At 40.2% G+C, this 18,460-nt stretch overlaps 2 protein-coding genes across 14 annotated transcripts in view; one reads left to right on the top strand and one right to left on the bottom strand.

Annotated features, from left to right (window-relative positions):
* The window catches only part of ST3GAL6 (ST3 beta-galactoside alpha-2,3-sialyltransferase 6), a 77,160-nt gene extending 69,391 nt beyond the window's left edge, over window positions 1-7,769 (top strand). For 9 of the 10 annotated variants that reach the window (XM_067739133.1, XM_067739142.1, XM_067739138.1 and 6 more), the window contains 4 exons: window positions 1,644-1,830; window positions 1,936-2,073; window positions 5,055-5,207; window positions 6,287-7,769. In XM_067739133.1, the coding sequence (XP_067595234.1) occupies window positions 1,644-1,830; window positions 1,936-2,073; window positions 5,055-5,207; window positions 6,287-6,373 (565 nt within the window). In that variant the 3' untranslated portion in view covers window positions 6,374-7,769. Of the gene's footprint in view, window positions 1-1,138; window positions 1,237-1,643; window positions 1,831-1,935; window positions 2,074-5,054; window positions 5,208-6,286 lie in introns of those variants that run through there. The other variant, XM_067739141.1, reaches the window with a different exon arrangement.
* Window positions 7,770-8,476: 707 nt separating this feature from the next.
* Window positions 8,477-18,460, bottom strand: part of DCBLD2 (discoidin, CUB and LCCL domain containing 2) — an 88,314-nt gene continuing 78,330 nt past the window's right edge. For 3 of the 4 annotated variants that reach the window (XM_067739127.1, XM_067739129.1, XM_067739130.1), the window contains 3 exons: window positions 15,136-15,185; window positions 13,072-13,209; window positions 8,477-12,359 (listed from right to left, as the gene is read on the bottom strand). In XM_067739127.1, the coding sequence (XP_067595228.1) occupies window positions 11,890-12,359; window positions 13,072-13,209; window positions 15,136-15,185 (658 nt within the window). In that variant the 3' untranslated portion in view covers window positions 8,477-11,889. The remainder of the gene's footprint in view (window positions 12,360-13,071; window positions 13,210-15,135; window positions 15,186-18,460) is intronic. The other variant, XM_067739128.1, reaches the window with a different exon arrangement.

The following is an 18,460-nucleotide window of genomic DNA, read 5'->3' as shown; positions in this document are numbered from 1 at the left end:
GCCAAGAGAGCACAGTGTTTTAAGACAGAGGGAGGTTTCAAGCATGACAAAGGCTGGTGAGAGGTCATGTAAGATAAGGACAGAGTTCACCATTGGACTGGCAAGCTGAAGCTCACTGTTACTCTTGACAGAAGACTTGGAGGCACGGTGAGGGGGAGAAGCCCAAGTGGGGTGGTTTGAGGAGAGAATGACAGGTGAGAAAGTGGAGAAACCAGTAGAAGCAACTCTTTAGAGAAATTTCACTGTGGAGTTGAGAAATGAGATAGTCGCTGGAGATGATTATGGACTCAAAGGAGATTTTCTATTTTGTTTCCTTTTATAAAGATAGATTCTAAAGCATATTAGTAAACTGATGGAAATGAATAAGGAGGTTGGTGTGGTAACAAGAGAGGGGATGGGGTCCAAACACCAGTGTGGTCATCTCTGCAGTGGAAGGGAAAGCTGGGATTGTGGTTACAGCTACCAAGTCCCGTAGATGTAATGGTGGGGAAATGCGGACATTTTGAGTTCTGTTTTCTCATTGAAAGGGTGAAGTCAGGTCATTATCCGGGATAAAGTCTGTGTGTGCTGGGAATGGCTATGAATAGTCTTCTGTAGTGGGAAAGCTTCGCGCTGGGCAATGCATTAGGATGACCTGGCAGTGCTTGGGCATTTTGCTGGATTACAAGCTGAGGGTTTCTGCATAACGTGGTCACCTTATTTTCTGTGGATTATTCATTTTGAGAAAGCTGTGAAAATTTATCCACAAAACAATGTTGAAGCACTCACAAATTTCTTTATAATTGTCTAAAATCTGGTCACCTAGAACCACACCAGGCCCTTGTGGGAAAATGCCATTAAAGACATTATGAAAGTCATTTCAGGTGTTACTAAGGCTGCCTTATATCACAGTCAGTGGCAAAGGGTCAAACAGTATTTATCTCCTAGGGGACAGTGTTTTGGGAACAGTGCATTCCTTTTCATAGCACACCTTCATGGTGTGTGCATAAATAGTATATGTCTAACCTTGGCTTTGAGTATCCACAAACCCAACACTGGATCCTTTGTGGTTCTTTGGTTCACACCAGAGATAGTCATTCATTTGGTTGTGCTTGGGTATAAATATAGCAATTTTATGTTGTTACTTTATTTCAGAGCACAACAATTTTGGTGGGTTTTCAAATCACCTTAACTGTGACTCTTGCCTGTCAGTCACTGAGACACACGTCCACCTGCTACATGATTGTGTAACCCTGGGCAAGTAACCTTCTCTCTATGTACATTGGGGCCCTCATCTACAAACACAAGGGGTTTTGTCTGGATGTCCTGCCACGTCTCTTTTAGCTTGAGTATTCTGTCGTTTTATGTTCCCATCTGTTTCATTTTGTCTTCAATTTTTCTGGAGGTAAGAATGAATTATCAGGTCCCCACAGTTAATTTTCAAACACAAATGAATGTTTCTGCCTTTGATCAAACAGCTGTTTCACGAAAGGGAGTTATTTCCTTGGCTGTTACGTGTGAAAGATTGACGGATTGCCGTGTGGCTTTAGAGCCCTGGCTACACGGCTAACAGTTTGTCCATCTCTGAAAAGCTCTGAGAACTGTGATGGACGTGAACCGTACTGCACTTGGTCTACATATCTTGTGTGTTTTACTACCCACAGAATGAATAATGGTCCTATTTTAGGACATGAAGAGGAAGTTGGGAGAAGGACTACCTTCCGACTTTTTTATCCAGAATCTGTTTTTTCAGATCCCAATCACAATGATCCTAACACTACGGTGATTCTCACTGCTTTTAAGCCGCTTGATTTAAAGTGGCTGTGGGAATTGTTGACAGGTGGCAAAATAGTAAGTTGGCAAAATTGATCTGGCTTCCAATTACCTTCATTTTTTTTTCATTAAAAAAAAGAGACAACAACAAGTTGTATTTTCTGTTTTCTTACTTTATTTCAGAACACTAATGGTTTTTGGAAGAAACCAGCATTAAATCTGATCTATAAACCGTATCAAATCAGAATATTAGATCCTTTCATTATCAGAACAGCAGCTTATGAACTGCTTCATTTCCCAAAAGTGTTTCCCAAAAATCAGGTATGTATTTTCCTTTGCAGTTTCAAACTAAAGACCTCACTGGGGTAGGACAGAGGGTCCTTGGGGCTCTTGGAAACTGGATGAGAACCACAACTCGTGAGGTGGCTTCACTCACGCCTGGGTTAGTGAAATCACATTATCTTTGGATTTTAGCTTTATGTTTTTCATGTTGCAAGGAAAAGAACCTTAAGTGGGGGGGGGGGGGTTCTGCCATTAATTAATTAATTATTTTTGGTTGTGCTGGGTCTTTGTTGCTGCCCACTTGCTTTCTCTAGTTGCGGCAAGCAGGGGCTACCCCTCCTTGGGGTGCGCGGGCTTCTCATTGTGGTGGCTCCTCTTTGTTGCGGAACACAGGCTCTAGGTGCGTGGGCTTCAGTAGTTGTGGCTTGTGGGCTCAGTAGTTGTGGTGCACAGGCTTAGTTGCTCCACGGCATGTGGGATCTTCCTGAACCAGGGCTCGAACCCATGTCCCCTGCATTGGCAGGTGGATTCTTAACCACTGCGCCACCAGGGAAGTCCTTAATTCTTTTTAATTATAAGGAATCTCATTGACTCTGACTCTTGCAGCCCTGTTTGTCTACATTCCCTAGGGAAAAAATAGTCTTTAGACCCATACAGTGGCAGGCTATGTTTTTCACTTGAAGCTTGAGTAACTGTGTAATGTGATATCTCAGCTGAAATGAGGCTTTCCCTTTTGTAATTGGGTAAAATCCAAAGAAATAAACACGTATTTTGTATCTTTTCTTCAGCATGATAAAGAAATTCTAAAATATTACATGCTTAAAATCAAACAGCTTTTACAAAGGAGTGTTTTTTAAAAAAAGGAAATCATCCTTTTCTCTTCTCTCCATAACTCAGATTATCTCCCAAGCTTTATTGCCTTTTATATCCTTCTAGACTCTTGTCTATGCATTTACAAACACAAGCACTGGTTTTTTTAAAGTTAATTTTTATTGGAGTATAGTTGCTTTACAATGTGTTAGTTTCTGCTGTACAGCAAAGTGAATCAGTTATACCTATATCCCCTTTTTTTTTGATTTCCTTCCCATTTAGGTCACCACAGAGCACTGAGTAGAGTCCCCTGTGCTATACAATAGGTTCTCATTAGTTATCTATTTTATACATAGTAATTATATATGTCAATCCCAATGTCCCAGTTCATCCCATCCCCCCTTCCCCCCTTGGTATCCATGTTTGTTCTCTACATCTGTGTCTCTGTTTCTGCTTTGGGAGTAAGTTTATCTGTACCATTTTTCTAGATTCCACATATAAGCTGTATTACACGATATTTTTCTCTTTCTGACTTAACTTTCCTCTGTATGACAGTCTCTAGGTCCATCCATGTCTCTGCAAATAGCACTAGTTCGTTCCTTTTTATGGATGAGTAATATTCCACTGTATATATGTAAAAGATAGATGATATGTTTGTGTGCTGAAGGGCATGATTCAATAGAGGGAAATATTGATGATGAAGAGAGAAAAGGGATACTTGTGAAAGCAAAATTGTTGAGAAAAGAAATGTGATAAAATGGAGTGCACGAGTGGAGAGGTTGGCCGTAGGTAGGAACAGGGACATCTTCATCCACATAGGAGCGAGCACTGAAAATATGGTTAAAGACGAAGGTAGATTTGGAATTGTGAAGATGATGTAGCTCTTGTCTGATCGATTCTGTTTTCTAAGAAAAATAAGGATTAAATTGACAAAGTAGGAAGAAGGGTAGAGCTGTTGGATAGAAAGGTATGAAATTGTCATCTTGGAGAGTAGGAACAGAAACTTACTAGGGGAGTGAAATGTAAAATGGATGGCTAGTGGGAAGCAGCTGCATAGCACAGGGAGATCAGCTCCAAGCTTTGTGATGACCTACAGTGGTGGGATAGGGAAGGTGGGAGGGAGACGCAAGAGGGAGGAGATATGGGGATATATGTATGCATATAGCTGATTCACTTTGTTATACAGCAGAAACTAACACACCATTGTAAAGCAATTATACTCCAATAAAGATGTTAAAAAAAAAAAGAAAGACTTAAAAAAAAAAAAAGGCTGTTAGGCTTGCAGACAAATTTGCTTCCTGGAGTTTATCTGATTCTATTGTGCTGCTCTGATTTTTTTCTTTTTCTCAAAATCATAATTAATCATATGTAATTTCCATGGGATCTGTAAGAAACATTTAATCAAAAGAAAATCTCCTTGTATTTTTGTATTAGTAAATTTAAGATATATCTTGGTTTTGCCTCTGAAGGCCATCCAACGAGAATGAAAACTCTGAATGCCAAGACCCTTCTGCCAAACATCTATTATAGTGTTTTTCAGGATATATGTACATGTGAAGAGGATGCTTGGTTTCTTTCTTTTTAGTTAAAATTTAGTTAAAATTATAATCAATTTAAAAACAAAACTGAGATTGTGACTGTAATCTGTATATACGTCTAGAATCTTTATTTTCTAGTCAGATCATTACCATGGCAATTTGTTATTGAAGTTACTTGATTAAAGCCGTCTTTCCCTAGAGCTAAATTATCAGCATTATAAAATAGAACCATTTTAAGGCTAAATTATTTGAAGCCTTTTAGCATGATCTTATCCGTTAGTGAATTAAGCTGTCCTTACGTTTCATACGTGGGTTTAACATTCTCAGGCTTTGCTTTTTCCACAAGTTGCTTGACTTCGGTGTGTTTTTTAAAAACAAGGCAGCAGCATCCTTTTCCTTAAAGGCTTCATTTGCTAGCTGTCTTCTGGACTAGTACTGCAGTTAAGTTTGACCTGAGAGACTTTCTAAGATTCCAAGCAACACTTTATATTCAGAGTTAGGATATTAACTTTGGGGCTTGAACCTTAGGGCATGACAAGGATTTAACTGAAGTATTTCTGTCCTGATTAAATGTTCAGAAGATGCTATTTTATAAGATTAGGTCACCCAAATGTTTTGGAAACAGGTACCTTGTATGGATTTTTTTCCCTAAATTTTCATTTCCTCCTCCAGAAACCCAAACACCCAACAACAGGAATTATTGCCATTACGTTGGCATTTCACATATGTCATGAAGTTCACCTTGCTGGTTTTAAGTACAACTTTTCTGACCTCAAGAGTCCTTTGCACTACTTTGGGAATGCCACCATGTCTTTGATGAATAAGGTAAAAAAAATATATATATATATATATGAGTGTGTGTGTGTGTGTGTGTACACACACACACACACACACACTTTGGTATAATCTTTGATCTTTAGAGTTGGAAAGCTTACATTCTCCCTTTTCACCCTGTCATTTTACTGAGGGAACAGGTTTTGAGGGGATGACGGCTTGATAAGGGTTTACAGAGATAGCATGTGCTGAAATTAGGACTCAGGTCCAGAGTTCTTACTACAGCTCCCAATCTGTTGGCCTCAAACCCCTGGGAGAAACTCATCAAACCTATATAGGGACCAAGCCTTACCCTAGATACTGTATCATATTTGCACTATTTGAATATGTAGAAACCTGCTGTTTGAGATATTTCAAATTCACCTAAAAGCATGGCCATAATCATACAAATTATTTTCATGTAGTTTTTCAGTTAAGTCGATGAGAAGGTCCATAACATTTTAACCTCATGAAAGAATCTTCATGGTCAGAAAAGTTGTAAACCTTTATACTAGATCATTCTTCTCTTGAATGGGGATTAATGGTGGTGGATTTGATCCTTAAGATTTTGACTTTAATTGATTAAATGGGAAGGAATTTCCTATTTTCCTAATTATAACTTAGATTAGTGACACAGTGATAGGATTAAAATGTTACCTGTACATTTTAAATATTGAACTGTGAATGATTTGCTGTTAAGTATATGGCTATACCCCACGACATGAAACCAGTCCCCTTAAATCTTCATCCCTAAATACTATATAAGCTGAAAAAGTGGTATTATTCAGGTTAGAGCTTAACACTTTCAAATTCTGGTTTCTAGATTTATACCATAATTCAGTAGACTAGAAGATGATGTGAGGGAGCCTCTTACTTATGTGATGGTTTAAGTGGAAAGAGTGGGCTTTAGGGAAAGCTCTGGCACAAGAATGAGCAATGAAAAAGAAATGAGAAAGATAAGTTAAAAATCCATGCCACTTGTTACTTGAGTTTTTAATTAAGGTTTTTAGATACAGCATATTCCGTTGCTGCTGTTGTTAACATTTTGAGATTGGGATAGATGGTGATTTTATTTTATTTTTCTTCTTTAGAATGCATATCACAATGTGACTGCAGAGCAGCTCTTTTTGAAGGACATTATAGAAAAAAACTTTGTAATCGACTTGACTCAAGATTGACCCTACAGACTCCGAAGATGATGCGAACAGTATTAGTTTTATTTTTACACTGCAATTTTTAGTTTATTTTTAAATATGTTGGATGTACTTGTCAAGAAATTTTAGTAAGTCTATTGCTGCCTGGTGCTTCATAACCACCAGCTTAATTTCTGTGAATATATTTAATTTATGGAAACCAAGACATGCTAAGCTATCAGGGAGAGTGAATTTTTCATTGCATTGTTTTAAAAATAAGCTAGTTTTCTGAGGTGTTTTTAAGCATCTTTTTATAGTTACTTCATCTTAGACTTTTGAAGGGATGTGACTTCCTAATAAGTAAGGGGATTTAGTTTACCACAGCAGATTTTGAATGTAACGTGACATTCTGAGAGGTTTATCTGCCTCCTGTAAATTGGTGGGGAGCTGGCATGCAGCGGTGCCTTGAATGTGGCATACTGGAACCACCTCAGGCCTCTGTAGCTCTCTCTGGATGATTGTTTGGTTCCTTTTTGTTCTACCTGAGGAACCTGGCTGGAATCTTAAACCAGACCCTAAGCATGGATGATTAGGGAAACCTAAGATCATACTGGCTTAATTAAGCATTCTTTTCCTACAGTTAAGTTAAACCATGATTATGATGAGTAGTTTGGTAGAATGAAGATGTTCTTTAAGTCGAAAGAAATAGGATAAATATGAAACTCTGGATAAGTAAATAACCAAAGAAAGAATGCAATTCCTAAAATCTGGTGACTGCATTATTTTAAAGAAATACAGTTTATACAAAGAAGCTGAACTAGGCAAGCTCAAGAAGGAGAAAATTCTTAAAACATTTTTTGCCTGGTTTAATTTATTCATTAAAATTTCAAAGTTTATTGGAAGTAAATTAGGAAAGACATGAATGAGTAAACCTTTAAGAAGAGTCAAGCTTTTTCTGGATTTAAATGTCATTTTCATGAAAAACCAATTGTCCACATGATTAAATCGCATCTTCAAATGGAAAGCTTACCTAGGGTGCACCAGAGAAGACTGTTGTGGGATGCAAACAAGCCAGTTGGACAAAAGTCGTGAGCTAGTCGTCTCCCTTTTCATTTTAATGTCTGACTATAACCAAAGGCTATGGGGAAGGAGGGGGACAAGGGGTGAAGAGAAGAGAACAGTGGAGGTTATAAGGCTGGAATCAAGAGCTGTCAGAAGAGGTAGGAGTGGAAAGAACTGGCATCTCTTGAACAATAATTATCACTGGGAGACAATGATAATTATCACTAACTAGCCTGCATCTCTAAAGAGAGTGTATAAATACTATTAGATCAGAAACAGAAATAAGTGACTGACATACTTGAAAGTGGTGTAAGGGGGACAAAACTAGTAGCTGAATTAACCCAGACCTAGGCAATAAATATGGACTCTGTTCTGTTAATCCTAGCATATGTTTGCACCATACCAGTCTCGTTTGATTTTTCTTCTTTGAGGTGGAAAAGGCACTGCTGTTCAATGTGATCGTTCCCTCATACCACACAGCCATAGGCTGCAGCTGGGCTGCTGAAGCTGAGTTTGATGTAAAGTAATTTGGGCTTCAGAAAGGATGGTGCTGGCTACAGAAAAAGTCAATGTCAAAAACCAACGGTAGGCACTTCCCTGGTGGTGCAGTGCGTAAGAATCTGCCTGCCAATGCAGGCAACACGGGTTCGAGCCCTGGTCCGGGAAGGATCCCACAAGACGCGGAGCAACTAGGCCCATGTGCCACAACTACTGAGCCTGCGCGCCACAACTACTGAAGCCCACGTGCCTAGAGTCCGTGCTCTGCAACGAGAAGCCACCGCAATTAGAAGCCCACGCACCGTATCCAAGGCTAGCCCCTGCTCACTGCAACTAGAGAAAAGCCCCCGCGCAGCAACGAAGACCTAACGCAGCCAAAAATAAATAAATGAATTTATAAACACAACAACAACAAAAAACCAAACCCCCAAAACCCCCCAATGGTGGCATTTTCAAATGTTACTGTAAGTACTATAATATTGGCCATAAAAACCTGATCTTAAAATTGAGGGATCTGGCATTTTGCATGGTATGAGAAAGGTTACAAACCTCAAGGTTGTTTTATTTAAGCAAAAAACAAAAAACCTGAACAAGACATATATACAATTTATTAAAAACACATGAACACATTAAAATCTCACTATTTATACAGTCTAAATTCTAGCAACATATACAAATACTGAGTGACTACAGTACATGCCGAGGTAAGAAAAGTACATTCTGGGAGAATATCACTGACACTCAAGCCATTTTTATTTCCAATACGTATTTCAATACATGTTTTGTTTCTACCTTTCCCAGTGCCAAAAAAGAAGAGGAGGAGATGAGAAGAAACTAGTCACAAGTTGGATTAAATGAGAACTGGTGCCACAATTGACCTAAAAGTATCCAACTCTTCCTTAGATTTTGCAGTTTAGGGACTTCAAGTTCAGAACTGAAAGGCAGAGCCAGTAGGTAATTTTTTTTTTTTTTTAATAAGCAGAGCTTCATTGATTTCTCTTAAGAGGGGCTGAAAAGCTTTTATTGTCCCACCTAATCTATTCATTCTTTCGAATTGTATTATCTGACATGGTGTTTCTGTAACCCTCTTGCTCTCCAGGTAACAATGTGGAGCCCAGGGAAAGAAGTTCAAGCTTTATCACATTCCATAGAATTACAGCCACATTCATATTTAAACGAGCTCATTTTCTGCTCCCTCCAGTGCGAGGGTGGGGTGGGGGGGTGTGGGGGGGGAGGGCAAGTGTATAAGTAACATCCTAATTTCAGTTACCGAATAAATCCTCTGCTCGAACCATTTCAACAGCGAATAAACCCATTGTTCAATACAAAGTGCAAACAGTGAAACGTGAACTTAAATAACTGGGCTAGACCCTGCATACGCAATAGGATCTATTTAGATTTACAGCTTTCAATAAAATATAAATCAGCATTCACAATATCTTCCCTTTAACTGTGCCGGTTCCCAAGATCAAGTAACAGCTAAGCCAGTGTAATTTTATGAAACCTTAAGGGCCACATTTCCTGCACCACTGTCTGATTCTACTTTTGTAACTGCATTAACAGGAAAGAATTTAATCCAATAAGCCACAGTGAGTTAAATCTTTTACATGTTTCAAGCAAAGAATAAAAATTCCAAGGGAATTTTGTAAAAAATGGTTACTTTCACATTTTCAGTTGTTACTTGATTGTCTCCAAAGCTGTATATATAGCAGACATAGTAACATTAGAAAAAAAAAACAACCCAAAACAAAACTCTAATATGAAAACATACGAATTAAAAGAAAAAGTACAAACCAGTACAACCCTTTGTATCAGGCTCAGCTCTTCATTTGGAAAGTAAAATATATAATAGTAGTTAAAAACTAAGTATTTTATAAAAATTATTGGTAGTTCAAAAACAGCACAGTGGCAATATATGAATCAAGTCTTAAAACATGCATTATTTAAGAAAACATTTGCTTCTCAAAAAAAAAGTTCTATGGGAAAACAATCAGGTATACACAAACAAAAATAGCAAGCATCTTTGGAAAAATGAAATAGTTACTGAAATCATTTCTCTTAAAGCTTCAAACAGGCATATGATTTGAGAAAAAGTATATTTTTGTATACTAAGGACGAATAAAAAAATAAAGCAATTGGTTTACTCTCTTCCCACCTGAAAGGGGATGACTGCATTAATACATGTGCTTCACACATTCATAGGTTTTAATAAAAGTTCAACATCTGTGCTTTTTGTTTCAAATATTTTGAAACAAAATGTGTATTGGTTTTTCAGTGAATAAAATTATGCCTCAAAAGTCTGTTGGAAAAAAGGAAAAGCCACTGAAAATAAGACCAAGAAAATCATACAACTAGAAGGCAGGGAGGCCGTAGAAATAGGCAGTTCTGTTTTGAAGCAACGTTTTACAATACTGATAGACTCATGGAAGCAAGCAAAATGAACACTGTACATCGTTAGTCAAATTTAGCATATTCTGCCATCATCTGGTGGCACAGGCTGAAAGAAACAACTAGAACCTGATGGGGAAGTATATTTCAATATTAAGTCTGCAAACTAAGGTTTATATTGATTGATAGAAGAGGGGATGCCAAGTTTCTATATTTTAATCATGGTCAGCTTCCGTATCATCTTACCAGTCTAAAGACTTTTAAAGATGGTTTCTACACTAACGCTAATAAACTGCACATGGTTTCTATTTCAGTCATTTAAACTAGTTCTGGGCAAATGGTGACAAAGAAGTTGCCCAGAAGTACCAAAAACAAGACAGGAATTTTCCCTTGCTAGGATGCTGAAACATTTGTTCCTTAGGTATAATATAAAGGACTGCACCCCCTACCACATAGATGGCATAATCACACAGAGCTGAAGAATACATGCTGGGTTTACATTTCTTATAGTAGTTTACTGTGGAAAACAAGTATTTCTTTATTTGACTAAAAACAACAAATTACCTTGAGATTCAAAGAATAACCTGTATACATAAAACCAAAGAGGACAAATTCGGTTACTTTTTTTGGCGGCGGGGGGTGGTAATTTATATGACTCCCGAGGAGTCATGATTTTGCCTTTCACCGTGATAAATATAAGTGGGTATTGTTTAGTGTTCACTTTTAGAAACCCTCAACTTTTCACAACTCTCCTAGGAAAAATTCCATTGCAAGTAAAGTTCGGGGCGGGAGAATCTCCTTTACAGCATTTTTAATTTGTAAAGTTGTTCCTGTTTCCACATGGAAACATTAGGGGATCTGAAATAATGAGGTTGATAAAGCAAGCATCACCCACTGAAAAAACTCAAGCATTTATAAACACAAGAACGGGGCTGGCCACCAAGGGCCCCAGGTGGAACAAGCAGGGATGAGGCCAAGTTATGTACTATGAAATGTTAAAGCTCGTTAGAGTGTCAGAAAGTGAAAAATCACTGCTCACTACAGGTCAGTTTCCCAGCTACAGCTCTTCCTAAGGAAAGATGGATAAGTATATATGACTGCAATCAAAACAAGGATTATGTCACTATTTTAAAAAAAAATTCAGAAAGCAATATAGGAATAGAAGAGGAAGAAGTCATGATAGTACCCACCTTTCACAAAGAGCAGAATTTCAAGCCATCAGACATTTTATAACAGTACCGTGCGTTATTGCCAGAAAGGCTTACAGAGCCATCTCGAGTTCATCAATGTAACTGCAGCACTGGTAATAAATACTCTCAGTGATTTTTAATTTCTTTGAAGTGCATAGTAGGGAGCTTTTTCTGTATAAAATAGTGTTTTACAGTAGTAACAAACAGGATATTTGAAATTTAATAGGCAAGCAGTAACTGTGCTACAGTAACACTTTTAAAGCAAGATGGCAAGATTAGTAGTTTCCTGTACCTCGGTCATCACATTTCCCCCAACCACGTCCGTGACAGATATGTAATACGTTCTATATATTACTACCACTAATACAATTTTAAAAAGGCCATGTGCTTTAAAATGATGCTTTGTAAAAGGCAGCATCACCTTCAAAGGGCTTCTTTAGAAACACCACACTCGCCAGCCCTCCCTGCTCCTGATGCCCCCTGTGCGCTCTGTGGCACTTGGTATACCAACTCGTCTGGGGCACTTGGAGCCGGCTTCCCACCTTTCGGCGTATCATACTGGGCCTGGGCTGAGGAGCAGCTGTCAGTCCTGGAGAGAAGGGTGTTGTATGTTCCCACCAGAGGGGGAGGTTGGTTCCCTGCAGCTTTGAAAGTGGACGCTGAGGGCAGGCCAACCGAAGCTGTGGGGTGCCCGGACATATCCACGACAATTGGGGTTGCGTACTCGGGCCCAGTAACCGGGAGTGGTTCAGCATAGGCATGATAGACTTCCTGCACAGGGGAGCTGTAAGGGTCTAGGTCAGCATAGCCTGCTTCTTTGCCTTCCTCTGGTTTAAAGGTAGATCTCTGATGGAGTGTGCCAACAATTCCTCCCACAAGTGGCTGTGCATACTCTGTGGGTATCGCAAAACATAGACAACAGAAAAGTTATCTCATTAAGGCAGGGATCATATAATTCAGGGTGGCAGCTGCAGGCTTGCACCGAAAACAAACACCTCTTTATGGCACGTTTGTTATCAACGGAGACTGATGGGTCTTCCCGCAACAACTAACTTCAAAAATTAAAACTAAAGACGTTACCCTATATCTCGTGGTAATAAGTCGATGTGCCAGAAAGCTTCATTCATGGAAGTCTGCATAAAGAGTGTATATGTTCTTCAGATTTATAGACAGTACTTCATTGGAAAATAAATATTCCATTACTGAAATAATATTCGTCTTGGAAAATAATTTCGTAGATTTTTTTTTCTTTTTCAAATATTAGGAAATGTTTAAAATGTATTCTAGGTTAATAGGATAAATACTGTGAGGCCACTGTGCCTTTCCTGCTCTCCTTTTAAAACCCCCAAAGGCCCAATAAAACCAAACGGAATTTCAGGTAAGCAGACAAAATGCCCAAAGTTTTTAGAAATGAGTACCCCAATTTTATGGATAGAACATCTAAGACACAGAAATGACTCTCTTGAGGTCTTTTTAAAAAGTGGTTCTATGTTTGGAAACTAGCTCATCTCCTATACATGAAACAGATAAAGGGTACTGCAAATCTCACAGCTCTTTACAGTGAGCGCGGCAGCTTCTCCTTCCCCTGGTGGCTGCACTAGTTACCTGCAGAGTCAGCCTGCAGCACCGTGGTGACTTCTCTAGGACTCAAGTGATTCACTTCACTACTGCTGTAGCGAACTGGGGTTTCCTCGTGCTCCACTGATTTGGCAGGAAGAAACTGCTTCATTCCTTTCCACCAACCTTCATTGTGATCATAAGTAAAAGAGACCATTACATAGAAAGCTATGTTTGAAATGATAACAGTATATGAAGGGAGAAATCCTGTTGCATTTAAGCCATTTCTATAACAAATATTTATACAAACCAGCCTTTGTGTTCAAGGTTTTTTGGTTTCTTTGGTGGTTGTTCTGGTGGTAAAATACACACAACATAAAATTTCCTATCTTAACCATTTTTTTTGGCCACGCTGCACGGCTTGCAGGATCTCAGTTCCCCGACCGGGGATGGAACCGGGGCCACAGCAGTGAAAGCCTGGAGTCCTAACCACTAGGCCGCTGGGGAACGCCCTGAACCATTTTCAGTTGAACAGCTCAGTGTTATTAAACACATATTCACATTGTTGTGCAACCCTCTCCACCGTCCATCTCCAGAACTTTCATCTTGGTGAAACTGAAATTCCATACCTAGTAAACCGTAATTCCTGATTCTTCCCCTCAGCCCCTGGCAAGCACCACTCTACTTTCTGTCTTTATAATTTTGAGTACTCTAAGTACCTCGTATGAATGGAATCATATGCTATTTTTCTTTTTGCGACTGACTTATTTCATTTAGCATAATTGCCTCAAGGTTCATCCACGATGTAGTATATATTGCAGAATTTCCTTCCTTTTTAAGGCTTAATATTCCATTTTATGTGTATAACCACATTTTGCTTATCCATTTATTGGTGGATAGATACCCGGATTGCTTCCATGTTTTAACTATTCTGAATAACGCTGCTATGAACATGGATGTAAAAATATCTTTTCAAGACTCCGCTTTCAATGCTTTTGGGTATATACCTAGAAGTGGAATTGCTGGTTCATATGGTAATTCTATTTTTAATTTTTTGAGGAACTGACAAAAAATTCTGTTTTCCACAGAAGCTGTACCATTTTACATTCCTGCCAACAGTGCACAAGGGTTCCAGTTTCTCCACATTCTTGCCAACACTTGTTGTTTTCTGTTGCTTCCTATTCTCTATTTTGTTCCTCTCCTCTAATCTTTTATTATTTCCTTCTTCCCTATAGCTTTGGGTTTAGTTTGTTCTTCTTTTTCTAGTTCCTTAAGTTGTTCAAACTTATTTTTTGCTTTGATAAGACCATCCAGTGCAAAGCAGAACACAGTAGAAATCTCTATCAAAAGCATATACTGAAGCAAATCACGGCTATTATAGTGCAGCCAGATATAGTTTGTTATAGCAGTGGTCTTTAATAAGTTTTAATAAGCTTAAAAAATTCTAAGATCAACCCTGTGGGGGGCAGGGGGACGACGGTGAGAAGTAGCAGCCCAAGACCTGCCCCCATCACTGCTCTTTTCTACCCTCGTCACAGTGAATTCTTTTAACCCCTAACAGTCATTCCAGTGGTGAGACTGGGAAGTGGGAGACCCGCCCACAGAAGGCCTCTGGTGTCACCTGCAGCAACCTGCCACCTGCCACAGAGAGTAGGAATTCGGAAGATGACAACTCATGGCAGAGAGAGCAGACTTCACTGACTCGTAAAACGCTGAACTCCACTGCGGTAAATATCCACAGCAGAGTGACACACACATACACACACACTGTGTCACCAGGGCTGCAATCCTCTGCTTCTGACCTAGTGTTCACGAACACCACACAGAAAGCTGGTCTCAAGACCGAGACATACATGGGACAAACCAGACAAGTTTTCCAAAAGGAAAAGAACAGAGCATGTGTTATGAGAAATTCTTACTTCCCATTTCATTACTTAGAGACTAGAGATTTTATAGAAAAGTAAAAATGATCAGAACAGAAGAGGAATGCCATTTTTTCTAACAGTGCTGGGGAGTTTACGTGGGCCTGAAAATGGCTTTCCTCTTTCACTGCTGCCAGCTGGAGGGCAGAGGCTTCCCTCTGATGGAAAGAGATGTAAAGCCACAAATTACCTGCCCGGTCCCAGTAAGGTAAGTCATAGGTGCCTTCAGCTTTTTTCTTTCTGGAAAAATACAGAAAAAAAAAAAGATACCAAATAGAGTGAGTTCACTAGTAAGAAAGCTCTGAAACTGCAGGATAAACACCAAAGTTAATAATTAGTCAAGAGTACACATTTCTACTTGCTGATTTCCCTGGGAGACCTCTTTCACTTGACTTTTGAAGTTGCCACTGCTGAGGCTCATGAATTCTGGACTCTCAATAAATATTAAACAACTATCTCCTGAGACAGTTATCTTGTTACCCAACTATTTTCCACTCAAATGGATAAAGGGATAAAAAAAAAAAAAGACTATGTAGATAAAAACCTTGAATCAAATCAAAGACCCAAGCCTGACACGTGGATTATTCTGGGGAAATCATGTTAGGTTTGTTTTGGTTTCAAATACAAATTTCACAAATCAGTCAATTCACAAAGTTCACAGGATACAACAAAAGCAACAAAACCCCCATATTTTCTTCTACATTGTTACTTTTTTTTCCAACTTACTTTTTTTCTACAGTCCTTTGCCGCTGAGAAGTTTAAAGTGTCACACACCCTTAACTGCATAGACCTGATTCCTCTACCATGTGCAAGATAAGCCAACGCTGTCACTAACAGTGAGGGGACCGAGGGCCACGTGTGCAACGAAGAACGTTCTCCCCCAGCCTGCTCCTCAGAATTCTGACACATCCTCCCCTGGAGAAACTTCTGTCCCTCCCCAACATTAAGAATTGCTATCTACCGTAAGCCTTTTAAAAAGAAAAAAATCAAGCACACAAAAGGACATTTTCTGATGTACAGCTAATTAAAATAATGCGCTGCAAGCTAAAGAGAAAGTTTTTCTAGTGTTGTCAACGAGGAAAAGAGGGTTATGTGACTTGCTGAAGATCACAAGTGGGGCTTTCTCAAAGAGCCCAAGCTATGTGTTTTTCCTGCTTCGAAACATTCTTCTCTAGTATAAGACTATGTTTTTATTATTGATACTAAAAGCTCCCTCATTTTAAAGTCTGGCTGTATTTAAAATATAATACTTCATTATTTCAAAGTAAGGTATAGCGTAAAATTTGTGGACGAGATGGTAGGTGCTGAAGCTGTCCAAGGGTTGTACTATAAAGGATTTCATATTCTTGATCTCCAGTGACAAAGCTGCAGGTGATTTATTCGTTACATGTAAAGTACTTAGAACAGTGCCCTGCATAGGTTAGGGATTCAGTAACTTGCAGCTGTTTTTATTATTACTTTTCTCCTGGCTATTTTCCATAAGCCCCTTAACGGCGCTTCCTCTTTACTCCTTGTCACAAAGCCAGTCGTCAGCAATTTCATCCACTACGTTTGTAGAAGTAACCTCAATTCTGCAGCTCAGACCTTTTGTCCTGAACAGGCTCATGTTCCATCTTGCCTCTTGGGAGTCTGAATGTCCAGAGTCCTTTAAATGTCATCCCACACTGATCTCAGGACTTGCCTCCTGCCTCTCAACAGCTCTACTCCCCTGTCCTCACGCCCACGCCCTGGGGCTTTAACCGCAGAGTAGTTAGATTTGAACTGCCGATTGATCAGAGGCTGCAGCGGCTAACAGCACGGGCTCTGAAGCCTGGACCAAATCTCCACCCTGCCATGTGCTGACCAGGTGACCTGGGACAAGTTACCTGTGCTCTCTCAGTCTCACTTTCCTCTTCTTTAAAATGGGATTTATAACAACACCTGCTTCACAGGTTGTTTTAAGGATTAAATGAGTTAAAACACGTAAGGCATTTAGAAAAACGTGTAAAACCAGCATTTCGTTTTATTTTCTATGCAACTGCCGTTGCTACTGTTCTCACCACTACCACTGTTGCTGTCCGGTTCCCTGAAAGCATCGTGAACTTTCCTTCCTGGACTCTCCCAGAGCCCTGTTCCCTCCTCCCCCGCCTCATGCCCTCATGCTAAGTTGTCAGTTCTGTACAGACAGCCCCCCAACACCAGGAATCCGGGACCCACGCCTCCTCCAGCTTCCTTCCACCCGTGGAACAAACTGTGGTTGGTACGGTTATGATTCCTACTCATCTTGGGTGAAACTTAGAGGATTTAAGCTATTTAAGACATGTTACGTAGTTCAAAATGGAGTCCCAGTGGCCAACACGAACTTGCCTATGAGTTGTTTTGAAACATCCACTGTAGGACTGCCAGTGTCCTCGAATGATAAACTGAGAATATTACTTTAGACAAGAAGTTTGATGGGCCATGTATGGCACGGGAACAGACAGCAACTGAAGGAGTCCAGACTCTTCCCCTGGGGTAACAGTTATTCCTTAAGAGGAGACCATTGAACAGAGTGACCTGAAGGATCTTGGCTGGAGGCCCCCATGCTGCTGAGAGCTGTTCCAGATGGAGGCCGCCTGCGGCCCTGCTGGAGCCGGGGTGGTTTCCCACTCTCACTTGTCATGTGCTGCTGTTGGTGCTGAGATGCCTCCTTCAAGGCTTCTCCTTGGAGTGGTTCGTTTACACCCTCCTCCCCTGCCCACCCCCCCCCCCCACACTTTGCCTAACCTGTGTTGTGCGCTAATTATGTATAGTAAACCGAGTGAGTCGTGAGTTGAATATTGGCTACTGTTTTATCTCCAATCCCGTGATCCCTACCTGCCCTTACTGCTGGGCCCTGCAACAAACAGGTTCCACGGTGGAAGGTTTTCTGCAGAGTATCCTCTCCCATCCATAGACTCTGGGGTTCACCACTGGACTCCCAGCACACGGCTCAATACTTGGCAGGGAGTAGGAGGCTCAAATATCTGTTGGATGGCTAGACAAATGAAGTCCCTCCAAAGCTGTCAGTCACCAATCTGTCCCTCCTACCCTGTTACCTCTACTCACGCCATCTCTACCGGTCAACTGCACAAGCCAGAAACGTGAGAGAAACTTAGATCCTCCTCCTTCCTTAGCAAGTGGCCAGTCAAGCCCTGCACTGACGCCTCTGGGAACCCTCTCCCCCTCCAAGTCTCTCCCTTTCCTAGAATTGCTGTATCATGTTCCTGTGTGGCCTTAAAAGTTTCCTAACTCATCTCTCTGCCTCTTCTAGTCTCTCTCTCCTCTTCAATCCACCCTCCTGCCACCATTTTTCTACAATCATCTGATAATATCACCTGTCCGCTGAACCCTGCTCAAGGATTTCCCCATCTACAGAAAGTCCTTCCTGGTCCCAGGTCCAGGCTGCATTTCTATGGGTCTCCTAGCGCTCCCGCACGCCAAGCCCCTGTGGGATGACTCACTGTTCTGCCTACATTCCACAACTCTGTGCCTTCCTGCAAGCCATCCCATCCATC

Source organism: Pseudorca crassidens, chromosome 5 (assembly GCF_039906515.1).
Source record: "Pseudorca crassidens isolate mPseCra1 chromosome 5, mPseCra1.hap1, whole genome shotgun sequence".
Classification (NCBI taxonomy): Eukaryota; Metazoa; Chordata; class Mammalia; order Artiodactyla; family Delphinidae; genus Pseudorca; species Pseudorca crassidens.
Note: the sequence above shows the minus strand (reverse complement) of the source record. Positions and strands in the feature narration are given on the sequence as shown.